Source organism: Berkeleyomyces rouxiae (assembly GCF_048999995.1).
Source record: "Berkeleyomyces rouxiae strain 22BRR77 chromosome Unknown BrBRR77_ptg000009l, whole genome shotgun sequence".
Classification (NCBI taxonomy): domain Eukaryota; kingdom Fungi; phylum Ascomycota; class Sordariomycetes; order Microascales; family Ceratocystidaceae; genus Berkeleyomyces; species Berkeleyomyces rouxiae.
This window is the reverse complement of record NW_027396499.1, coordinates 430,324-455,387: the sequence shown is the minus strand read 5'-3', so window position 1 is coordinate 455,387 and position 25,064 is coordinate 430,324. Positions and strand designations below refer to the sequence as shown.

Genomic DNA, 25,064 nt, shown 5'->3' with positions numbered 1-25,064 from the left:
GCAGCAAGAAAGTTGCTAAGGACCGACAGGTGTTTCTCCGGCTGTTCAACGCCCTCTTCTTCGCAGACTAAGAAAAGAAGAACGGGAGAAGCACAGGCCATGGCCGTCGTGATGTAAATACTATGTCTATTCCGTATACATACATGACTGGGATGATAACCGTAGCAAGAAGGCCGCACTCTGCGGATCGCATGTGTCTCTATCTAAAGTCCACCTATTGGCCATGAGCTGTATGTACAATGTAGGGGAAAAGGAGCCACGCTAAGCCTTAGGCCGTATTCTCGATGACCTGCTCGGCTCGGGGTTGCTTGTGCTGTATCACATCACAGGTTAGTATGTATTAGTACTACAGTTCCGTGTAGCTACTGGTAATTGTGTGGATACTTGACTTGAGAGTTTTCGGTTCTTTTACGAGCCTCAAAGGATATGAGGATGTACGTGATGTACAAGCCCGCATTGGAAATCGAGCTGTCGGAAGCTTGGACATAGGAGACACAGTGTCCATTGGCACAGCGAGTGCCCCCAGATGAAGCGAAGCACTCAAAGCGAACGAGCTTCGAGGTACGTGGAAGAACCAAGAATGACACAAATCACGTGAAGCAGCCTATTGACGATTCCCCAAGCTTGAGCCTCACTCTGGCCGGCATAAGGAAGGGAATCACGGCGATTGTGTTTGTATAGAATGGCGGGGTATAAGATACAGTTGGCCAATCATTACAAGATGACATTGTCCCTAGAGACACTTCATTTGTACTTGTAAACTTGCATAGTTATACGTGGACTGGAAAGGCGGTGTTCATTGCTGCTGAGATAATCTCACTCAAGAAATTCATGCGTCGTAGTTGTCATACGCCCCCTCATCTACAGTCAGGAAGACCAAAAGCGCACAGTACCATTAGCACACGACCATTTCCCAACTTCCAAGATCACAAATTCATGTTCGCCATTCACTGGGAAGGCATGGTCGTTTGATGCAAGTGAAGAATTTTCACTTCCTTCCCTTTGTGTTAAATTCAAAGGTGGCTTCAATTCAAGCCTGCCCGCCCATCTCACAATTATTCTCTGGGCTTGTTTTCTTAGGCCAGCCTGGTAATGTCCATCCTGCAGCTCATTCTGCAGGCGTCACGCTTCGCTTGACGAGAGCCTACAAAGCTGGCACTGCATCAAGGACCTCACTGCTACTGGCCTCATCTTCTTCTGTGGGCGGCTTACAGCAGTGGGATCGGGACTCTGTCTTGCTCCTGGTTTGTGGTGGACTCGCCAAACCAACTGTCTTGGAATGCCTTGGAGGTACTTTTTGGAATCATGCGGATTGCTAACAAACTGCGCTAGTTATGAATTTCGAGATTGCCGCTTCATGCTGCCCTGCTGGCCGTTGACTTACAGGGCCTGCAGCTCGAATCAAGGCTCGCGGCAAAACAAGATGCACCTCGCCGAGTTACACCGTCAACGGTAACGGTGTCAAAGTCACGGGCTGGACCTCGATCCAACCCGGGACGCTGCAAATTCTGGTTAATATTTGAGGTGATATGTGACCAGTGGGAGAGCTGACGGACGGTATTGCCTGGTCTGCATATCGATGGATCCCTGGATTCAAGTCCCGCCCGCCACTGGTAGTGTTGCTGTCCTTGTAACGCTGCTTTGTTCTGTCATGTAGCAGTCACCAACACCGCTTTTTGTGTCTGGGATAAGACTGCTGGCCAGCGGTGGTCGTGGGAAGGGCAGGATCGATATTGGCCCATACACCAGCAGAAAGACTTTCCCAGGCACTGACAGTTATCCCTGTCAAGGCCTACTCGCAGGTCCTCACATGTATATATGTATGCATCTACACCCATCCTGCGTCTCTTTTCCCTTCCTTTGCGGGTCTCTGCACAATTCTGCTTCGCTGAGCTTGCTTTGTTTGCTGGCCACTGCAGAGGAACTTCATTCCAATCAGCTCTTCCGGCCTCGTTTCCGCCCGGTATAACCCTTTGTGCGTCCTCCATGTCCACCACGGAAACCCTTTATTACGTGAATCTTTGACAAACTCCTCCTTCCCATGCAAGGTTGCTTCTACTGTTATTACAAAAAAGAGACCTTGAGAAAAGAGCCACTGTTTCTTGTCGGCGCTCGCTCACGATCGGCAACAGAAACACGCAGCCTGTTCTTGTTATTGTTTCACTCTGTGTGAAGTATATAGCTTCGCAACCTGCAATCTGTCGTCTCTGTCGTGCATCATTACCTCTATATTTGTAGCTCCAACTGCATGAGCCTCTTCTCTCGTCTTCTCCTCCGTTCTATGCTTCTCTTCCTACCCCTCCATTTTCGGTCTTTGGCTCTACTTGATCTGTTTTACCCCACGTCGCATAGCAGTGATCACAGCCCAAGCACTTTCTGTGCTGTGTGAAAAAAAAAGCCAAAAAAAAGATAAAGACCAAACTTGACAAGGGAGATTCAAGTCAGGGCAGATTTATTTTTATCTTTGTTCAGAAACCTCGCCCTGGCTCACCCCCTTTCGAGGGACTGGGAATCTTGGGATCTTGGGCTCCGTTCTCTTGACGTCCAGACACCATTTATTTTTCGAGCTCCGTCTTCATCTCCATCTCTATCACTTCCCAGCCGCCCAATCGCCACCTATCCTATTGTGCCACAGCTATCCTCTATCTAGCCTAGCCAACAATGCCCTGGCCATCCCGAAAACCCGCCAACATGACCAACGGTGTCCCTCCACCTGTTGCCTCTCCCCCACAAACACCTAATATGTATTCACCGAGGGACATGCCTGGATTCACTGAGCAGGCGTCTTCTGCTCGACCTATTTTCACGCACCACGCCTCGCATATTGGCCAGTCTCACAAGACCGCCTTTCAAAGACCTCGAATGTCAGGAGACTCTGAATTCGCCTCGGCATTCAGTAGCAGTTTGCCCGAGCACAACACCATTTTTCCTTCAAGGTTAACGCCGGGGGATTATGATAGTGCCTTTCCACGATCTTTTCACCGTCCCGCTGAATTTCCTTTTGAATTTGATGGTTCCCGCAGCTTCAATTCCACCAACGATGGAGATACCTACCCCAACAACCGATCCCGATTTTCTTCCAGAAACCGCAACCTGTCACAACCTCGTTTTACTCCCAGTACCGGAACTTCATACCCAGGTACCCGTCAGCAGGTCAAAGTGCCCCCACCTCCTGTTACTGTTATGGAATCGCACTGCAGTATAGAGCTCGTGGAGCTAGGAAGTGATTACGATGCAACTCTGGAAAATTGCGAGATCACCATCATAAGACCGACAAGCATTGAAGAGTTTGTAGAGAAAAATTCCAGCCGGCCAGAGTCGCGCACTACATTCGTCGAGCGAGAGTTTGTCGCTGGGATGAGCCACCTCAGTATGGGTGGTGGTTATGACTCCGATTCCGACTTGGAAGAACCCCAGATCCGTGAGTTTAGGAGGCGTCAGCGTGAAATAAGGCGCCAAACTCGCATGAGCCATGGCAGCAGCATAGGAAAGCGCCCATTTAGCGATCGTGACGACCCTGATATCGAAGACTTGCGGAATCAGTATCGCGAGGGATCTGTTTTCAACGAGAGTGGATTCCTGGGTGATCGCCGCATCCGCCGGCGGGTCGGGGACCGCGGGTCTGGCTCCACAGTGGACCCACAGCCCGAGCGTATTCCTGAGTTGGAGGAACCTGATACTGAAGACGAGATTCACAACGAGAACTATGCACTGGACTGCGAACTCCCATACCATGGTTTCGAAATCATGGAGGTGGAGTCTGAGGATGAAGACGTCGAAAACGAAAATGACAACGGCGTTCTCCTGTATCCCTAACTCTATTAACGACGTTGACGACCGACTACACGAACAAATGCAACCATCTCATATATATATAAAACAAACAATATGACCGCAAAATCATGCGAATACGAACAAACCATCAGCTTCCCACTGTCATTCATTTCTTGTCTTATGCTGTTTTCTTTCAGCCTGAACATAGTCGATGGGCTCAACGAGCCCGGGTCTTTGCTCATACATATTTTTACTCATTTTGGTTATTCTTGGTGTTTCTGGCGCTAGACCTTGGTCTTCCAGGCTCCATGTTACTAGTATCAACAACACTTCTTTCCCCTCAGTACACTCTCTGCATGCTTGCACCCCACATCACGTTGCTTTCTCGCACTTGCTTTCGCTATGCTTTTGTTAGTTTAGGTATCCCATGAATATATAGTCTCGGCCAACCGAAAATGAATGTTTGATGAGTAGCCATGTATTTATGTGCATACATACATATTTTGCTGTGCTAGGCATCGTAGTTGTGTGGCCGGCATCTTCTGCTTAGACTGGCCGGCAGTGGCTTGAGGCTGGCCCTAACTATCAAACCTACAATGCCGAAAAATAATGGTTCAGTACATGAAGTCACAATCACCGAGACATCGTCAATATGGCCAAATTAGGAGCTACAAGCATGTGACGCCTTCCATTGTTCATGTGCTAGTTGCTGAGCTTAACCTTGGTGAGCAAGGAAGGTAATGAGGGAATTGTGCCCTTGTGCCGGCACTAGTGCTAGATATGTCTCTGATAACAATAGGAAGCGGTAATTAGTTAGTTGTCAGTGATAGTCGTAGCGGAGTGTGTGTACACATACTTAACATCATTTATCGGTAGAAGACAACTCTCATCAGGCCAATAATGAGGAACGTCAAGTGGTCACGGCTGAGGCCCCGTGAGTTTGTACTACCTAATATCACAGGAGCCCTCTAATAATCAGTTAGCTACCAGTTATCAGCCTCTAAGGGGGGTGCGGAATGAGTGAGTGGCACAGAACGACGGGCTTATATGAGTAAGCCCTGAAAATCTATAGCAATCGTATGATTTGGTGTGGACCTCTCCAACAGACTGCACGTCTATAACGGCCCTTGAAAGCGTTCATGTCAGACGGGCTATCTTGATCTTTGGCATTGGATTAGAATAAGAGACTTCTTAGCTTAAACAGATTATCGATGTGCCATGAACTGCTTGAGATCTTTTAGACTACGTTATATTCTCAGAAAAAAGTCTCTCGTTTCTTGTACTTTGTATTGATAGATGAAACATTTTCAAATTTCCACGAGATGTTGTTCTGGGCTACTTCCTATGGAATGTATACTAACCCTATGTATTGTCACATCAAGGGTTAGGTTACGGTCTGATTTGACTTGACATCTTGGATGGAATTCTCAGAAATTATGGCAATCTCACTTCGCGCCAGAATAACCGAAAACCAGACACTACGACATAGTTTCCAACGCATCATTTGATCATGCTTTTGCAACCCATCTTAGGCCTATAGATGATACTAGCCCGCTATGTCTCTTCTTTCCGTCCATCTGGAGCAGATCCAGCTGTGCTGTGAAGGCATAAATTCACTTCCGTAGGGGGTGCCTCTTTCACATGCCATCTATGAAGCTATACTAACTGCTCTATACGAGACAGCTTCCCGCCGCCCCGCATCTTTACCAACGCTCTCCTTGCAAACCACGACATCACTTCTCTCATCCGCGACACCGAGCCCCATGAGCGCGCACTCTTCAGCGTACCCCCCACCAAGCCAGTGGCCGACCCCAACCCCTCTATCGCCAGCACGACCGCGGCCAGTGGGGCCATAGAAGCCGATTCATCGGGGCGGTCCAAGGGGCGGCGCCAGACGGTGTTCAACGTTGCTTCGGGGGAGGTCACAACCGGTCCGCCGACGTCGCGTGCCGCGCCGCGGCGCAACACGGCAGTCGCAGCCGTGCTGGGCGGTGAACTGCATGATCAGCTGAGGCGTGGCGCGCGCGGCACAGCGAGTGCACGGTCCGGCGCGGGCGGGGGTGATGTCGATGTGGAGGTGTTGCTACGCGGTGCAGAGAAGCTGTGTACGGTATATGCCCCGCCGGGGGTGGGGGGTCGCATTGCGCAGATCAGAAATAAGCATGCAAGTTTGGTAAATACGATGGCATACTACGAGAACAAAGTGGCGGAACAGTCTTTGCAGCTTGAGGCTATGAACAAGGACTGGATGGACGAGGAGGTGAAGCAGGAGGACGAAGAGGAGAATGCGAGTGTGGTCATCACGGAGGAAGATTTGAAAGCTGAGGAAGAGGAGGTTAAGGAACTTGATCGCAAGAAGAAAGAGTTGCAAGACAGGCTGCGGGCGATGGACAAGGACTTGGGTGGATTGAACGCCATGACTGAGAGTAGGTGGTAAGGGACCTAGGAGAGAGTTGTAAGGGAAAATACACAGCTATTAGTAGGGTCTATACTAATCAGTGGAAAGACTACAGGAATCATGATGAAAAAAGCACTGGGAGCAAGTTCTGCGCATAGTACCAAGTAAACAAATGTGTAGACTACCTTGAATACTGACTACTGCTGGCAACAATATCACCACGGCAGACGTTCTTCTCGCCAGAGAGCCTGGCCTCAAGTGCGTCATGAAAAGTGGGTTCTCAGATAAGAAGATAAAGAGATAAAGAGAGTAGAGTATCGGCCAGATACGCGAATATGTGGGGCGATGTCTAGTCAACGCGTCCGAAACGCGAACGCGTGTGGACTTTTCAATTAAACTCGAAAGAAGGTGAGGCTTGTGAAACCCGCCGCGAGGGTTGTCAATAGTGACTGCGAGTTTAGCTCTGAACGGCGCTTTGCTGGCCTGTCAGAATTTGAGTAGTAAACCTCGCGCTTACACGTGACAGTACCTTTCGACATCTACATTCACACACCACTGTTCTATCCTGTCGTGGTAGGCCTGGAAGCTCTGTCTGCTTCTACAGTCTTTCTTCTCTCCTCTTTGGACTTGAATCTGCCTGCTGTTTCCCTGTCTGTCGAACTAGTTGCACAGCCAGTCATGGATCCCGCCGAGCAGGAAGATCTCGAAAAGCAATGTACTGCTGTTAGGGCTGAGCTTAAGTCCTGGGAACTCAAGTACTCGGCGAGCCATAACGGCCAGAAGCCCTCGCGGGAGGCCATCAAGAATAACCCCGAGATCGGTACGTCATACCACATGCTTGGCTATCTACGTCATCTAACATAGAGTCTGCCTGCAGCCGCCAAGTATAAGCAATACAACAGTCTTCGAGATGTGCTCAGCGGCAAGAAGCCCAAACACAAGTCGCCCAAGACGGTGAAACCCCGACCCGCCGAGCCCCAGTCGGCATCACCCCGGAAGCGCAAGCAGCAGTCACAGCCCCTTCTTGTCACGCCGTCTAAAAGTCGCGTGCAGCACTTCCAGACACCAACCAGAAACCGCATTGCACAGCCAGACTTTCTCACACCAACAATGAACCGAGTGGCCAGCCCACAGGTGCCCTCGACAATTGGCCCGACACCCCAGCGGGATGGGCGTGTGCTGGGACTCTTTGACCTCATGAGTGATACGGAACACAAGTCCCCTTCCAAAGTCGGCTTTGCAGATGTCTCGACACCACAAAAACGCAAGCTCGACGATACAGACGACGACAGCATCTTCTCACGTGGCCGCACGCCCATGTCTGCGTCGAAGCGTCAGATGCTGGATTCGTTCTTGACGCCGACGAAACGGTCGGGAGCTGGCCCCGGAGATGCTATCAGGGCAACACCAAAGTCCATCTCTAAAGACTTTAGTACACCGTCTTTTCTCAAGCGTCGCACCGCGCCTGTTATATTTGACGAAGAGGTCGGCCTTACCTCCCCGAGTCGCCCCACTCGACTAGGGAGACCACAGTTTACCAAGGGCCTGAGTTCTCTAGTGGCTAGTTTGAGAAGGGTTGAAGAAGAGGCCTTTGAAGATGACGAGGAAGCAATGCGGGAGATGGAGGCGGGCGAGTTCGAAGACTTGCCAAGTAGGCCCGTTCACCCATCGCCGCCTAAATTCCAGCGGAAGCCGCTGCAAACACTCACTACCAGCATTCCGGGCAGCGAAGAACCCGACCAGGATGGCTCCGCTGACTACGAACCCAGCGTCAGCACAGTTATTTCCGAAAGCGTGCCGGGACTGCGCTTGCTCAGCGGCTTTGACGATGCCGGAATGTACGACACGGACGAAGATGAATCACAAGCCATGGATCGCGGCCGGCCCATGCGCCAGTTCAAGAAGCGACAGCCCAAGCGTACCACGCGCCGCGTCAAGATCAGACCGACATTGTACCAGCGGCCTTCCAACGCTGCCGGGGAACCCGGCGACGCAGAGGCCATACCCGAAACTCAGCCGCGCGATGCTGCTCTGGATGCGCCTGGCTCTGACGGCGAGTTTGTCGATGTCAATGATGAAAATGTTCCACCACCGCGGCCGCAGGCACGAACGCAGGCAGCCCAGAGTCGCAAGAAGAAGTCGAAGAGCACTGCGGCTGGTGCCGATGGAGAGGATGCACCGACTGCGAAGAAGCCTCGTAAGGTCAATGAGTTGGCGCATGCAAACTTCAAGAGACTCAAGCTTCGTAACCACGGGTCAAAGGGCGGGCCAGGCTTCAATAGCAAGTTCCGGCGGAGGCGGTGACTGTGCAGGTATAATATTCTTGGTTTTCTTTTGTTCGGTGGTTTCTTTTTTGCTCTATTTTTCCTTGGGTTGTTTCTTGCTTGTTTGCTAAGTGGAGTGTACTGTATGCCATTTGTGATTATGATATCAGTTAGAACAATGAGGTCATGACGAAGTTCATTTGTAGCATAATTTGGAGGTTGGACAGTGGTTCGATCGAGACTTGCCTTCTCGTCCTTTTTTTTTTTCAAGCCAAGTAAAGTGTCAACGTGAATGTAAATCTCTCTCACGTGTCTGATATGGAGGCTAAGGAGGGGGCGGCCTTTTCCTCTGACAAGCATGATATACTGCTAGTATCTTGTGGGAAAGGAGATGACAAATAGCTCGGATAGATGATTGATAGCTGATAGAAGTTTAAACATGAGTTTGTGCAAGTCTGCATGAGCATAGCTGAAATGATACCCATGCAGGAAATACTAATGTCAAGGAACTGTCTCCATAGGATAGTTTGAACTCTTGTGACTTTTTTGATGCCCCATGAAGTATTCTGGGAGCCAGGATATACAGGGAGAAACCTCACAACTGTCAACACTCCTATAGACACAGTAGAATGGCTTTTACTTGTTTGCACCAAACGTTATTACTGAGATTGAACGATGAGTAGTTTCTAAAATGTTGACGGTTCACCTCATGCTAGGGAGAAAGATGAGCGTGATGGTAGAACGTCCACATGTTTGGTTTAGAAATGTTTGTGCCTATTTATGTGCTGCAGCAAACAACTCGCGAGGGGAAGAACCAGGCCGAGAGAGATGCAGCCATGGCAAGGGGACCACTGTTATGGATCACTGGAGATATGAAAAAGTGTCACTGTTACATTTGGGGGGGGGGGGGGGGGGGGGGGGGGGGTTGGCTTCATCACCTGGCTCACGTCCAGTTACACAAATGTAGCCGGTCCCTGAACGTCTACTGACTAGCCAGGCAAGGACATCTAAATCTACGCAAGAGTACTCGCTTGTAAGTGAGCAGTGTCTCCAAAGCGAGTGATGTGCTCAACATTTTGCGATGTATCTAGCGCTATCTTGCCGGAACACTACGGAATGTCGAACCAGCTTTCATTTCGTGACCTATCCTATTACATCAAATAGAGTGCTCTTCAAACAATCACTGGATGACCACACAGGCTCTAGAAATCTGGTGGGGGTAGAGCTGACTGCCGAAACCCTTCATACCAAACTGCTTTGATGATGATAGTCTACCAGCTCGGAAGAGGATGTCGAAACGGACTTGGAAGAGCGCCAAGCCCGCTTACTACATACGTCTTTTGAGATCTGATAAGAAGCCTGCTTCCAACAAATCACAACGTCAAGCGTAATTGGTGTAGTGGTAACATTAATCGTTGCCATCCGGTAATGATTTCGATTAGCCCTGGGTTCGATTCCCAGATTACGCAGATGATCTTTTTGATTCCGACGCATTAACTTTTTGGGTGGCCGCCGAGTATCGGGAGGTGGGTCGGGCCGGGCCTTTGTGTAACACGAGAGGCGGATGGCGAGTCTGGGATATCCGGGATGTGTGGGACCGTAAAAAAAAAAGACAAGTCAAGTCAAGTTGAGATGTGTGGGTAAAAATTTCTCATAGTAATTTAGTTATGTAGGACTGCTTTTATTAGAGTAGTTGGATAACAAGAGACTTTCACACTCTCACTGATTTCGCTCGACGGGTGTATATGTCCATGAAACTGGTCACAAGGTGGGAATGACCAAGGTTGACTACGGTTCTTCCACTACATTGAGACCGCCAAGACAGCTGTCATAAGCCCCCGTAGACGACGACATCACCACATACGACCATAGCTTGTAGAAAGCACGGGATCCCGTCCGCTCTCCCTTAGTTAACCTACAAAGCGCCGGATCAGTAGTATGGTGGGTGACCACATGCGAATCCCCGGTGTTGTATGTGTAGTCTTTTGCAATGGCTTTCTTTTTGCCATTCCAGCAAACAGGTTCATCAGTATCTGCCGAGGGAAACACTGACATCGGATTCGGTACTGGAACTGGCAAGCTTACGGAGCGTCTGGATTACTGTAACTGGTCTGTGACTTGAGTCAAATGGCCTTTTAGAAGCGATATACTTGGCCATGGACTAGGCGCAGCTTTGTCTTGTATCTTTCTACAGCACCAAATTTATATTTTGCCGGACATATCCGCAGGTTTCCGACATTCTGTGGCGCTTGTTGGCTGTTTGAGATTGTCTCTCATTATTATTTCACAGCTTGAGGAAGTTGCATGATTTCACGGGTTGACACTGAGTAAGAAGCAATGATGAAAAATCTAACTAGTTAAATTATCAAACGTCTTGTTTGTTTCTGTTCGTATTCTTCAATGTTTACAGTGTCTGATTTGATTTTGATTTTTTTTTGATTTTATTCTTTTACGTCTACCTACTGTTATTTCGCAGCAATACGACGGCATATTCCGGACGGAAGCAGTCGGATGATGTCATCTTCCAAACTACTCCCGGGCGGTCAGCGATTGCAGGTGCGCATAGACTTCAAGCATCTCCTGTGACTTTTTAGGGTCCGGCATTGAAGCCAGGAGGACTCTCTGTCCAGCGCAGCCCGGGGGCGAACCTGCGGGGTTCCAGGGTTGGTTACCTGGTGTTTTTGGTTTGCAACAAACCGCGTGTAGTCTAGTCTAAAAGGCCACCGGCTCTCGGCACGGGGGTTTGTCCCCGGCGGATTACGCGTGGTTTTGTCCTCTTGCGGGCATGGCCGTTGCTGCATTTTTTTGAGAGTTTTCCCTCCTCTGTAGTTGGTGGACGGGAAAAGGACCCCCCAAAACCTCCTCATGGAATCCTTCTCGACATCTCCTTCCGATCCTACTACCTCGTCTCCTCCCAATCTAACCTTCCTCTCCCATCTCTCTTCCACTCTCATCTCTCCTTCAAAATCCCACCTTCATGTCTCGGTGCTGGCAGTGGGTAGTGGCTGGGTAGTCTCGGGGCGCTCGGGCTGTTGTCTTTCTTCAAGGAACTTGAGATTGCGGCGTAAAACGCTGGCAACGTGACTTGTTGCTTTTGTTGTTTTCAGAAGCTTGTCAGCAAATCTCTGGCTCCACGGCCTCGGCAGTGCCCTGCATGTCCACCAGTGTCCTCGTTCCTTTGGCTGGTTGCAAGCTCGGCACCCGCGTGGACAGTTGTGTTCCCATCGGTCATGGTACTCGTCAAAGTCACCATCTCCGGTTCTGGCGGCCAGGATGTGGCCTAGCTCAATCCTGGTGAGGCCGTCGTAGCGGGAGACACGGAAGGGGGGTTCGGCGGGGACACCAGTTCCCAGTGGGCGGTATCCTTTTTGCTTCTGCCACCATTCCCCGTATTCGAGACTTAGACGGTCTCGCCTCCATCTCCGTGCTCCGGCCAGGCTGACGCGGGGTTCCGTTGTCGTCTGTTGGCACCCCAGTTTTGCTTGCGCGTCTGCCAGTTCGTTGCCTTCCAAGCCCATGTGGCCTGGGACCCACAGCACATGGACTCTCCTCCCAGGACTCTCGCTCGCCCAGCGGCGAAGGGTTGTCTTTGTCTCATCAATAACGTCCTGAGATGTGCTGTTTCTGGTGGATGGGTTGCGGAGGCGGTTCACTATTCCTTGGTTGTCCAGACAAAGCCAGATTTCCTCGGTACCTTCGCGCGCCGTGGCCCGCCTCGCTGCTTCGAGAGCGCCAATCGCCTCAGCGTCGGCCACTTCCATCCATTTTCCCAGAGCTACGTGCCCTTCCTCTAGCGTAGCCCCATCTTCCGTAATCACCCAACCCGCGCCCGCGTTTCCATTCTCGTGCTTCGATCCGTCGGAGTAGGCAATGATCGTTCCCGGGGTGGCCATCTCAACTTCCGCTCTGTGTGCCTCTGCCTCTTTTTCCTTGTCTAGCCACGTTCGAGACGGCATGTCTGGCCCAGCTGCGTTTGGCCTGAGCCTGGTGTGCTTCTCCATTTCGGCAGGTAGCAGTTTTCGCAGCCTCACCACCACTGGATTGTACTGCGGCCCTCGAAGTAGATGCTTGTCGTCGAGTCTGTGCCATCGTACCGCCTCTCGTCTCTTTTCATCTTCCAGGAGGAGCTCGAAAGGTGGAAAGCTTGCCGCATGGTGTATGCATTCTCTTGGCGTGGTGCGATACATAGGGAGAGCCGCCCGTAAGCATTTTCTAAGGGCAACATTTATCTTGTCTGAGGCCGTTTTTGTCGTTTCCGTCCCAGTCCAAGAGCTGGCCGCAAAGAGTGCTTTGCTCAGAGCGCACGCGCGTACCGCATGGAGCATGCTTTCCGTATCTGCTCCCTTATAGCAACCGGCCAGATACCTCAGGCCGTTCGCCACTCGGTTGATACCCGCGGTCACGTGCGCGATGTGCTTGTCGAAGAGAAGTTTGGCGTCTAGATGCAGCCCCAGCCATCGCATCGAGGCATTAGCCGGGGTGGGTTCAATCGTGCCTAGACCCTCCACTGTGACGGACGGATTTCCTGCGACCTTTCTTCTGCCCTTGACGTGCAGCAGTGTTGACTTTCCGGGGTCGATCTCCAGTCCATTGTTGGCCGTCCACCTCAACACTTCCCTCATGAGAATTTGGATGACTTCGCAGTTCTTGCTAAAAGCAGGACCACTAACCACCAGAGACCCATCGTCTGCGTATCCGAGAAGTGCGGGGTTTCTCTTGTACAATGGGGCCATGAAGAGCATGTACAGCACTGGCGAGACCGGCGAGCCTTGCGGGAGGGAACCTCCTACAAGGGTTTACAGTGTCTGATGGCCGATATCACGTTAACCCTAATCCTTGAGGCCTGATAGTGCCATTTATCACCGCCCCTCATCAAGGACCGATGGTGTAGTTGGTTATCACGTTTGTCTAACACTCATTCACGAATGGATGGACACAAAAGGTCGGCGGTTCAAGTCCGCCTCGGTTCAATTTTTACGATCGTAGTTGGTTCGGGCTGCGTGCGTCAAGGGGTTTTTTTTTTTTTTTTTTGTTTCTTTTTCTTGTGTAACCCGGGCCGACAGACCGACCGAGACAAAAAGAAAATGGAGAACACGAAAAGGGCACAAAAAGAAAAATCAAATCAGACTTCTTCGAATGAAGGCACTCTATTGATTGACAAGACTGGGACTCGAACCCAGGCGGATTTCTCCATCAGGAAACTTGCGTTAAGGAACGACCTTAACCTGACGCCATAACCAACTCGGCCATCTTGCCATGATCTTGTTGTGGTTTGAGCGGCCTAGTCCGCACTAATGTGGCGGCCGGAACACACCGGCCCCACTGTTGGTAGACGATAAATATAGTCAAGTCAAGCCGGCCCCACTGTTTTCCGGTGTGCCGAGCGAATGGCGTCAAATGTCTGCTTGATATCCATTTTGGCGTCCTTATTCTTGGAGGTATTTGTAGATGCTCAGCATGGTCAAGCCAAGTTGAATATCTGCCACTGGTACACAAATACGTGGAGCTATCTTTCGACATGCATTATGCTACGTGAACTGAATTGTATTGCATACGCTTCTACGCGGCTAAATCACCCGTGGATTGTATCACCACAGAATACACAACCCAGTGTCAAATGAAGAGACAAGTTTGTTTATCTAATGTCTACCCACTCTACGGAACAGGCGATATTGAGTTGTCTATCTCTGCGCTGTGTGTTGAAGAGACATTCGGCTTCACTTGACGTGACTACACCTGACGTCCATCAAAGACTCTGAGATCAAATGACGCCGGATCATTTCATTAGTCGTTTTGTTCGTTCGGACCATTCCAAACCCGGGCCGGCCCGGGCCGGCACGCCTTCTCAGGGCCGATACGGAGTCCTGTTCCAACAAGTTCTAACAACTAGCGTAATTGGTGTAGTGGTAACATTAATCGTTGCCATCTGGTAATGATTTCGATTAGCCCTGGGTTCGATTCCCAGATTACGCAGTGCATCTATCCCCCATAGATACCATCTTCTTTTGCCGACTGGAATTTGGGGACACGGGGCCGTGCTTCCGGCTGTGTAACATGCACCAAACCTGCCGCCCACAACGCCCGTGATGGTGTCGCGTGTGTCTTTTTTTTCATTTTTTTTTTTTTTTTTTTTTCAAAAATGCCCGGCGCCGTGTAATGCCTTTCATGTAGCTTAGTCACGTAAAATAAAGTCAAGTCAAGTCAAAACATGCCTGGGAGATCCCTAGAGGTGTACTGTAGACAGGTAAAATACAGACAATCAAATCAAAAGATCTCTGGAGGCCTATGTCTGTCTCGCGGCGGACTGTGTCATGCTTTTCATGTAGCTTGGTCACGTTGAACATAGTCAAGTCATCTCGAATGAGGTTATTAGATTACCTACGTTACACTTAAGAATACATCGTGTATCGCAGTTTTGATAACCGAAGACATTTATTGGCTTGCAAGAGGAACGTTTGCCGAAGACATGATTTTTGGCAGTCCAGTTTGAGCACCATCTAGATCATGGCGCAGTTAGATCTCATCTCAATTTGCTGCCGCCTTGGAAGATGAAGCCTTGGGGACAAGTGCCTTATACTACCCTTGCTCATCATCAAATTGGATCTTTGGTGTTGAGCCTTGACTATTGTTAAGGCGTCCAACGTTTTCAATCTGAGGTTCATATCTGTACCCCATCATGACGAGTTGAATGAGGGATAGAGTAGCTTCTTGTTGTGGTACATGAAGCACGTTTTCAACCTTGGTTATAACACCTTGATCGTCGGGAAACTCAACACTACCTTTTCCTAGAACCTGTACGGATTGACCATTGATTTCAATAACCTGACCTACGGTCGGGACATAAGAAGAAAACCGGTCCTTGTCAGGGATCATAGGGTGAAGAATATGGGCATTCGTGAAAAAGACCTCCGCAGTGTGGTCGGAACTTATGGTTCCTTTGGCCTTTGCTTTAGATTTCGCCTTGGTCTTTTTCTTCTCTTTCCGCAAGCGTTTTCTGCACTCGTCAACCGAGTGTCCACCCCTGTCGCAATAACTACATTCGACCCCATCCTTGAGTGGATCGGCCAGTTTGTTGGCGCGGGTCTTCAGGCAGTCCATCAACTCGTCTATTGTGTGGCAGGCGTTGACGGCTTCGGCTAGCTTAAGGTCAAGAGGTGACAGTACCGGGTAGAGAACCAGAGCCATAAGCTCTCTCAAGTTCGTCACATAAACCTCGCACATGGGGATGCGTTCTTCCATAAATTCGATGGCCCTGGGAAGGTCATGGATGATCGTTATCGACACCGCGACGAGTTCTCTGATTGAAGTACTAGCCGAGACGTAGTCGATCTTTGATGCATGAGCCGAGATTTTCTCCAGCATCTGTTTCGGTGTTGTAGTGATAGCAAAGGTCATTCTCCGCATAGACTTCCTGAGAACTTCGGCCTAGTAGAGTTCTGCAACTATCATGTGGGCCGTCTGGACCACCAAGTCTTCACCAACGAAGAGGGCGGAAGTGTTAGAGGCGATCAGCATTTCCTCAACGGTCGCCAGCCATTTCGGGTACGGAATTTTCCCAACAGCGGGAATATTAGGTCCTGTGATTGATTTCTCGACCTCATGGATCGGGAAATCTACATCTAAATTTGATAGCCAGTCGCGAGGAAGTTCGACAATCTTGGCGTCAATGTTGAGGCTGTGTATGGTTTTTCTTCTGACCATCGTAGGCGATAAGCCGAGTGGGATAGGTAGAATAAAAACGTATATATATGATTTCACTTGTGCACTTTAGCGGACGCTGTATCGTATCGAAGGAGGGCGCCTGGATTCGTGATGATGAGGACTGATAACCTGCTGTGACTTTGTACGGAAATTCGATAGGGGAAAAAGTGTACGGATCAGCGGCATGGGACTCTGTTCCGCCTCATTCTTTATGTATTGTTTTTTAAAGTCTAGTGGGGGACATGCAGCAAAAACTCTGTCGTATTGTTGCGAGATGGCAGTGGGTAGATGTTGAATTCAATCAATTAAAAATGGAGCAGGAACTGCCATTCTGGTTGTGTGGGGTGAGGCAAGGGTTAGGATGGTGGAGCCTGGGTAGGGTTTGGCGGGCATCGTGCAATGGCTAACCAACTGATGGAGCACGCCTTGCAGCTCAACAGGGTGTCGTGGCTAAAACGGGAGTGGTACCGGTCTGGGTCTCCGTGGGCTGAAATTGCCGTGAGAACCCTGCTCGCGCTGGCCCGGTGGCGCTCCCCGGCCGTAGCCTTCTGCGCCATTGGTGCTCCCAGCTTTCGCCCAGTGCTTTTCCACCAAAATCTAGACGATGGGTGTAGAAATACCAGACAACCCCCGAGTCTCTCCAACGGACATCACACAGGGAGTCCATACTCAACATCCACTCCCCAAATCGACCGAGCCCATCAAGAATACGGAAACACCCCCCGCCGAGACCGAATCGCCGCGAGTGACCACCAGGACACAAACGGAAAACCAAACCAAAAATACAGCGGAACCGGTGAAACACGAGAGAAACTAGGACGCTTTTCCTGGGCACTGGAGAAGACAACGACTACAGTGTTGGCCAACTAAAAATACGCATGGAAGCGATTCAGGACCTGGCGAGAGAGTGCCGCAGAACCTCCTCGGCGATGGAACAAAGGTTCCAGACGGAAGACCTCATGACAGTCCAGGCTCTGGACGAGACGGCAGAACATATGCTTGGGGGGATACAAGAAGCTTTCGAAGAGGCTACACCTATATAACATATTTCAAAGTCGGGGTATAAATGGTGGAACTCAGAGTGCCGCGAGAAACACAGGGAAGCATGCGCAGCCAAAAATAGCCTCCTTTCACTGCTGTACATGAAGAAACTGGGAGCGTCAAACCTCGGACCTGAAATTACGGAGGCGAAGAGAGTAAATTAGGAGGTCAAACAGGAACTGCAGGTATCCATCAAGAAGGCGAGCGGTGATTTTCTACAAGAGACTCACTGCGACTGTCGAAGGACTGCCGGAGGTGCACAGAGCCGCCAAGTGGCTAATAAGCCCACAAAGAGCACTCACCAGCCCCGAGAGCTGAGGATGGCACCCTAAAGAGCATCTCAGAGGAAAAAGTGAAAGTGATTAGAGCACAGCACGTGTCAGGCAATGGTATGACGGACCTCCCAAGGCCTCACATTAACCAAGGACAAGGCAGGAAATGGCAACCCATCACGGAAGGAGAAGCAGAGCAGGTAATCCGAAACCCTCAGAACACTGCGCCAGGCAAAGATGGAATCCAAAACAAATTGCTGGAAATGTACCGGTCGGTTCTGAACACCCACACCCCCCGCCTGTTTAGTGAATGTCTGAAGGCGGGACACCACCCAAAGCCCTTCAAGGCAGCGAAGCTCATAGCCCTCCCGAAATTAGGAAAGAGAGACTGGACAAGGGACAAATCGTATAGACTCATATCCCTCCTGCCGACCCTAGCCAAAACTTTGGAGAGGATCATCGCCAAAAAGCTGACGGAGGAGGCTATGAATCAAAGGTTCTTCACAGACAACTACGCATCTGCTCTCCCCAAACGGCCAGCCTCGGACCTCGCACTCGCCCTTGCCAACGAAATCCTGGAAAGCCTACAAAAGGGACTCATGACGTCAATCCTCACTTTCGATATACAGGGTGCATTCGATGGAATTCTCCCCAACAGGATGATCGAAAGGCTATTGAGTCAAGCTTGGCCAAAACACGTCTGCAAGTGGGTTCAATATTTTTTGGAAGGGAGAACCGCACAAATACATCTGGACGGAAACTCGGAACCCCCTGGACCAACAAGCAGAAGCCTGCCGCAAGGCTCGCCTATCTCGCCCATCCTGTATATGCTATTCATGTCGCCGCTATACAGCACTTGGAAAACACAGCTGAAAGGCTACATGGATGACGGACTTTGGAAGGTGGAATGCAAGACGGCAAAGGCGTGTGTCAAGGATCTGAAGACGGCAATGGAATTTACCATGCGATGGTGTGCAGCAAACGGCCTACAACTGGACCACAACAAAACCGGCCTTTTAAACATCACCAGAAAACGCAATGAAGAGAACCCGGACCTTCACATTGATGGAATTCCTACAATCAGAGTCACTCCCAAGACAGGCAGCCTGAAATGGCTCGGAGTACACTTTGACAGGACACTATCCTTCAAGACACATGTGGAAGAAGTCGCCAGGAAGATCACGCGACTCACGCGCAGTATGCGAATACTGAGCAGATGCAAACATGGTGCTCCGGTCAAGGAACTGACACTGGTAGTCAAAACGGCCATCGTCCCGGAAATGACGTACGCAAGCACAACCTGGTGGAAACCCGGCGGACACGGAAACAAAGGCAAAACGGAAACTCTCGGAAACCCCATACGCAACGCCCTCCTAGCAGCGCTCCCCGTGTGCAGGACAACACCCACCGCGCTGCTCCACATGACTGCAGGTTTTCCCCCGGTTGAGATAATTTTGGACGCATCAGTGAGAAAGGAGGCTATCCGCTGGTATACGCTAGACCCAGGACACCCTTCAACGGCTACAAGGAACATGCCTAGGACGAAAGACATGCTAAGGCTCCTGCCGAAACCTCTGCCCAGATACGGCCCAGTTGTGGACAAGACCACCCCAGCCGACCAGCCACCCCAGAGCGCCCCTCCTTGGGGGGTTAGCAAACAGGAAGCAGCGGAGTGGCACCAAGCATTCAAGGAAGCCCAGCATACTTGAGACATCTGGCTATACACAGACGGCTCCAAGCTCACGGACGGATGGTCAGGCGCAGGATGGTATGCAGAAAAGGACAACACATGCCTAACAAGAGGTAACTTCTCATGCGGTAAATGGGCGGAGGTCGCAGACGCAGAAATAAAGGCTATAAGTCTGGGTCTTCAACATCTCCCCACCCAGAAAATCGAGAGAAACCAAACAATCTGGATTTGCTTAGACAATCAAGCAGCAGTTCGGCGTCTGAACAACAAGGCAACCAAGACGGGCACGTCACAATACGAACTAGACCTGGCAAAGAATTGGATCCAAACGGTCAAAGGAACGCATCCAGGCCAACAAGTGTGCTGCATCTAGGTCCCGGGCCACATGGACATACACGGCAACGACCAAGCAAACAGGCTAGCAAAAGAGGCAGCAGTGGAGACCTAGGAAAGGCATATGTCCCTGGCCAGAGCCAAAAGATGGATCAGAGAGGACACTCACGCCAGGCATGAGAAATGGTTCAAGGAGCAGACAGCCATCAAGGACAATGCCTTCCGTGCCAAGCTCACTTTCCCGAAACCAAGGCAAAGCGCACTCCCAGAAGGACCAAGGCACATACAGGGCGCAGTGCTGGCAGCCATGTCTGGATACGGAGACTTCAGGGACTACCACGAACGCCTCCAGCACGAAGACGCCGTCATCACATGCGACGCCTATAGAAATGATAAGGATAGCCCACCAGACTTGACTTGACTTGACTATATTTAACGTCTACACAAATCACTAAGACCAAACGACGCCGGATTGGTTACCGGACAGATGTTTAACGTCCTCCGTTCGACACGCCCATAGTTTCTGTGTGTTCAGGATAGCGCTTCATTCCCATGCCCTGAAGAACCGGTGGGCCGCTATGAGCAACAAGAAACACAACTACAATTAAAAGTAGAAAACAATATAAAAAGAAAGAAGACATCAACAATCAGAACATAAAAACATGCAGAAACGCAAGAAACAACCACACTCCTCTCCTCACTTCCACTCGTCTCTTCATCCATTGTATTTTTGTGCCAGCCGATGGGATCGCCTCTTTGGGTGCATGCGCTCTGTAGTGACGCCATTTGACCTCCGGTCTCTTAGCAAGATACTTGCACGACTTATTTTTGCGGAGTAGCGTTTTGACCAAGTTTTTCCGCAGTCGTCGCTTGTTTGCTCGCGCAGGACCAAGGATTGAAGGGATCCTTCGGCTGCTGCCAGAGCCGGCAGTTCTCCTCCGGTATCCGTGTAGTCAAACCGGAGAAGCGTCGTCATGCCCAGTTTGGGCTGTAAAACAAATCCTTGCCCCACGTTTCGAAAATTGTATAAGTACGCTGACAACAAGCTCTTCAACAACGAACACCAGCCTTCATAGCTCAGTTGGCAGAGCGCGACACTAGTAATGTCGAGGTCAGCGGTTCAAATCCGCTTGAAGGCATTTCCTTTTGCTAGCTCTTCGTACTCGAGGCTGTCGATTCCATTTTCTCGACTTCTTTTTTTTTTTTCTTTTTTCTTCGTCCTTTGTGGACTGTTTCTGTGTCCGCCTCACGGCGGACCGTAGAAGGCTGCAGCCAACCTTCCCTCAGGGTGAGCAAACCCACGAGTCCGGAAGCGTCATCGACCTCGCATTGCTGTCTTCGGCACTTTTTGTCACGGGCGCGAGCGTCGACCTCCGAGAGGAACTCACCTGCGGCAGCGACCATTTCCCGCTCCTGGTGACCCTTCCTCTGCACGGCCACGCGCCGGCCCCGGCTCCACCCGGCAGGTTCCTTATGGACAAGCTAGACAAGGAGAGGTTCGATACCGCGTGCAAGGCCGGCGCGACCCGCCTAGACTCCCTTGTCGCGGATTACCGCAGGGCAGGAAGCCAAGTCCCACAGGACAGGCACATAGACGAGTTTGCGCGACTCCTGCAAAACGTCATTCTGGACGCGCTAATTGCCTCGACCCCAAGGTCCGAAGGAAAAGCCAAAAGCTTTCCCTGGTGGAACGACGAATGTCGGGAAGCCAGCGCCGACCAGAGGGCAGCTCGGGCCCGCGTGAAGCACGCCGGCTCGCCCACGGAGGAACAGGAGGCTAGGGCCGTCCGCCGCGAAGCCAAAAAACGCCTGAGGTCTGCTCTCAGGAGTGCAGCCCGGGCCTTCTACGACGACCTCCTCGCCAACGTCGCGCGGTCCCGAGACATCTTCCGGACGGTCAAATGGAGGACGAAAGCGCCGAACCGGCACTCCCCTGCCCTGGCCCCGTCCGATGGCGCGGAAGCCACAGTGCAGGACACCACGGAGAAGATCGCCCTCCTTCGCAGGGTGCACATGCCTTCCGACCGCCCAGGCGACGTCGACCCGCCACACATCGCTCTAGATGAGCAAAGACGGACCCGCATCACCAACGGGGAGTTGGAGGCTGCGCTCCGAAGCCCGCGCAACACCGCACCGGGCCCAGACGGCCTGACCAACAACGTCTTGAAACTCGCGTGGCCTGTTTTACAGAGGCAGATCATGCATCTGTTCAACGCGAGCCTTTCCTGGGGCCACCACGCCGCCTCTTTCAAAGAAGCCAAGGTGATCGCCCTCGCCAAACCGAATAAGAAGGACCGTTCTTCGCCGCGGGCCTACCGACTGATCTCCCTCCTCCCGACTCTGGCCAAGTGCCTAGAGAGGATCATCGCCCGCCGGCTCTCTCACTGGGCGCTGGAAGCTGGTCACATCGGGGAGAACTACGCTGGCGCGGTCCCCGGACGCAGCGCGGAAGACATGTGCCTGCGTCTGGCACACTCTCTAGAGTTCTACGCCGACGGCAAGTCAGAATCCTCAGTGCTCACCTTTGACATAAAGGGGGCGTTCGATGCGGTTCAGCCCAACCGGATGGTGAAGAGATTGGTGGAGCTTGGTTGTCCCGCCGAGACTTGCCGCTGGGTGGCATCCTTCTTGTCCGGGCGCACGGCGTCGCTATCTCTCGACGGCGTGGCCGACCCTCTCCAGCCTACAGGCGGCAGCCTGCCCCAGGGCTCGCCCATATCCCCCATCCTGTTCATGCTGTATATGGCTCCGCTGTTCAGGATGAATCTCCCCAGCTCTCTCCGCGGATACGCCGACGATGGCTGCTTGGTCCACTCTAGCTTGTCCTTGGAGGAGAATTGCACCGCCCTTTCTCGCTCGTTGGAACTGGTGAACAGTTGGTGCACAGAGAACGGCATGGCGCTAGACCTCGCCAAGTCTGACCTCCTGCACGTGACGCGCAAGCGCCACGGCCTAAACCCGAGCGCGCGTCTCCCGGACGGTTCCACACTCCAACCGGTGGACCCTCGCGGGACTCTGCGCTGGCTGGGCGTGTTGTGGTCCCGCAACCTGTCGTTCCTGCCGCACATCCGCGACGTAGCCCAGAGGACGGCGCCCGTGATCCGAGGCATCCAGATCCTGTCCGGTTGTTGGAAGGGCGCGCCGATTAGGGGGGCTCTCACGGCCGTCCGCGCCTGCGTGGTCATGAAACTGACATACGCGGCGGCCACGTGGTGGCGCCCTGGCCCCTCGCCAACCAAGCCTTCCCGGGGCCTTCTCGGGGCTGCCCACATCCTGGACCGCACGGTCAGGAGGGGACTACGTGCAGCGCTGCCCTTATATTGCACGACGCCATGTGCGATCTTCAACCTGGCATCGGGGTTCCCCCCCATGAGCTGCGTCCTCGACCACCTCCTGGCCTCGGCCGGCATCAGGGCATCTCTAGCCCCGGCAAACCACCCCTTAGGGTTCGGAGACACCGATGGTGGCAAGCTGGGTACGCTCAAGAGGCTACTCCCGCACAGGATCGCCACGAGCCTCCCTGCTAGGTGCAAGGGAGTGCTCCCGACAACCCGCCCCCCGCTGCAAGGCGACAAGGAGGCCGCAGCCGCGGCCCACCAGCTACTAGTCCGCTCCTCGGACCCCTCAGATCTCTGGATCTATACGGATGGATCCAAGCTGAGGGATGACAAGGTCGGCGCCGGCTGGGTGGTCATTCAGGACGGCAGGACCCTGTCCACGGGCAACTGCCCTGCCCCGTTCCGCGCCGAAGTCCATGACGCCGAGGTGCTGGCCATCGCCAAGGCCCTGGCAGAGGTCGACTCATGGGAGAAGCCACAGTGCCGCAAGGTCTGGATCTGCTCCGACAATCTCGCCGCAGTGAACCGGCTCACGTCTCGCTACGCCAAGCCGGGCACCTCCGAGCAGTATCTGAGGCGCGCCCAGATGATCTGCGCAAGCTGGATCAGACCGCACCCAGAGCGGCCACGACCAAGGCCCTGGCCCGACGGCCCACCCGAGGTAGAGGCTATTTGGGTCCCGGGCCACTCCGACATCGCGGGCAATGAGCTCGCAGATGGGCAAGCAAAGCTAGGGGCCAGGACAAACACCTGGCTGGACGGCATGTCGCTCTCCTGGGCCCGCCACTATTTCCGCTCCCGTCTCGACTCTGCTTTCCGCGCCTGGTGGGCAGAGGAGGGACGCGCCATCAGACCCCATCTGCACCGCCCAGTTGAACCCCCCAAGAAGGCTTGGTCAAGTCTCCTTGACGAGACCGATCGCAAGCTCGCCCGCGCAGTGCTGACTGCTCTGTCCGGCCATGGCGACTTTGCGGCCTACCATCGCCGCTTCGAACATGTGGACGCCGTGCTCTCCTGCCCCCTTTGCGGATCGGAGACCGCCCCAGAACATGTTTGGGTCTGCCCCCGGAACCCACAGCGGGTGTCCCGCAGCTTCTTCCAGAAGTTGATAGGCACCAAGCGCGGGGCCACCTGGCTGGCCGCCAAGGCAGCTAAAGCACCCACTGTGCTGCTCGCCCACCGCCGTGCGAGGACTGAGGTGCACCCACAGGCCGCCGACCCTCCCGCTCGCTTCCCGTCGAGCCTACCACCGCCCGCCCCTCCACCTCCCAGTGCGGGGGCTCCCCCGGGCCTCTCGGCTTAGCGCGCGCGCTGCCACTCTCGTCTGTTTGCTCGTTCTCCCTTTCTCTCTCTACTTCTTGTCTTTCCTTTGTTACTTTTCTTTTGTCATGTTCTATCTTTCTTTTGGGTTTGGTCTTCTACAGGGTAAAGGCCGAGGCTTGGGGTCTTGTTTGGGGCCTTACAAGCGAAGGACAGCCATTGCGCTGGGCGGTCGGGGGACCCTCCGTCATTATACTTCGTGCTGTGGGGATTTTCTGTATGCATGATTCTGGGTTTTTGGTTCTTTAGCTTCTGTATGTATTTCTTGGTACTAGTTTTAGTCCCCTGTCGTATGTCGAGAATACCTCGCGAGTAGACAGGTAAAATAAAGACAATCAAATCAACCAACCTTCCCTCCTACAACCCTCGAGGTGGCACCTTTGAGTTCAAGATGTCGCCCCCTGGCCAAAAAACGAACATTCCCCCCTCGTTGTGGGCTTGAACGAGCGCGCACATATCCCCAAAGCTGCGTCTATTCTTTTTTCGAGTTGTGAGGCCTTGAGCCCGTCTTTTTCCCCTCTCGTGGGTTGATCTCGTCGACGTTCGCCCCTTTTCTCACCACCGCTACGACCGTCGGCCCCTCGAGCACTCTGCACTGCACCTCAGGGAGACACACTCACTCTCGATGGACCGCCTTTCTGGAAGGTTCAGGTAGTCCGCCCCGTGGCGCGGGAACCGTATCGCTGTGCCTCATCCATTGCGCACGCTACGGTTACGCCAACTTTTCTTTCTTCAGGTCCCACGATCACCAGACTTCTGGAGGCTCATCTGGCCGTGGTTTTTTCGCTCTTTCGAGAGCCCCCAGGCCACGTCCGCTGATTGGTTCGTCTGCGAGAATTTTTCTCGTTTTCCCACCCTTTAGCCGACGAATGAATGTTGGTGGGGATGGTAGCTCCACAGCAGGGCTGCGCTGGTTTTGGTTCCACTTTTTCT

At 52.4% G+C, this 25,064-nt stretch overlaps 7 protein-coding genes across 7 annotated transcripts; 4 read left to right on the top strand and 3 right to left on the bottom strand.

The window, feature by feature from the left end:
* Positions 1–2,661: 2,661 nt before the first annotated feature.
* BROUX77_006711 (uncharacterized protein) lies at positions 2,662–3,816 on the top strand (the record flags this gene model as incomplete). Its single annotated transcript, XM_073751726.1, has 1 exon — positions 2,662–3,816. One exon carries the CDS (start codon positions 2,662–2,664, stop codon positions 3,814–3,816), a length of 1,155 nt encoding a protein of 384 aa, XP_073602858.1.
* Positions 3,817–5,330: 1,514 nt separating this feature from the next.
* BROUX77_006710 (uncharacterized protein) lies at positions 5,331–6,211 on the top strand (the record flags this gene model as incomplete). The annotated part of the gene is made up of 2 exons (XM_073751725.1): positions 5,331–5,395; positions 5,458–6,211. 2 exons carry the CDS (start codon positions 5,331–5,333, stop codon positions 6,209–6,211), a joined length of 819 nt encoding a protein of 272 aa, XP_073602857.1.
* A 639-nt stretch (positions 6,212–6,850) lies between these two features.
* On the top strand, positions 6,851–8,476 carry BROUX77_006709 (uncharacterized protein; the record flags this gene model as incomplete). The annotated part of the gene is made up of 2 exons (XM_073751724.1): positions 6,851–6,992; positions 7,050–8,476. The coding sequence occupies 2 exons, from the start codon at positions 6,851–6,853 to the stop codon at positions 8,474–8,476; spliced, it is 1,569 nt and encodes a 522-aa protein (XP_073602856.1).
* A 2,935-nt stretch (positions 8,477–11,411) lies between these two features.
* BROUX77_006708 (uncharacterized protein) lies at positions 11,412–12,329 on the bottom strand (the record flags this gene model as incomplete). The annotated part of the gene is made up of 1 exon (XM_073751723.1): positions 11,412–12,329. One exon carries the CDS (start codon positions 12,327–12,329, stop codon positions 11,412–11,414), a length of 918 nt encoding a protein of 305 aa, XP_073602855.1.
* A 2,683-nt stretch (positions 12,330–15,012) lies between these two features.
* BROUX77_006707 (uncharacterized protein) lies at positions 15,013–15,798 on the bottom strand (the record flags this gene model as incomplete). Its single annotated transcript, XM_073751722.1, has 1 exon — positions 15,013–15,798. The coding sequence occupies one exon, from the start codon at positions 15,796–15,798 to the stop codon at positions 15,013–15,015; it is 786 nt and encodes a 261-aa protein (XP_073602854.1).
* A 63-nt stretch (positions 15,799–15,861) lies between these two features.
* On the bottom strand, positions 15,862–16,137 carry BROUX77_006706 (uncharacterized protein; the record flags this gene model as incomplete). The annotated part of the gene is made up of 1 exon (XM_073751721.1): positions 15,862–16,137. One exon carries the CDS (start codon positions 16,135–16,137, stop codon positions 15,862–15,864), a length of 276 nt encoding a protein of 91 aa, XP_073602853.1.
* Positions 16,138–20,946: 4,809 nt separating this feature from the next.
* BROUX77_006705 (uncharacterized protein) lies at positions 20,947–24,114 on the top strand (the record flags this gene model as incomplete). Its single annotated transcript, XM_073751719.1, has 1 exon — positions 20,947–24,114. The coding sequence occupies one exon, from the start codon at positions 20,947–20,949 to the stop codon at positions 24,112–24,114; it is 3,168 nt and encodes a 1,055-aa protein (XP_073602852.1).
* Between the last annotated feature and the right edge of the window lie 950 nt (positions 24,115–25,064).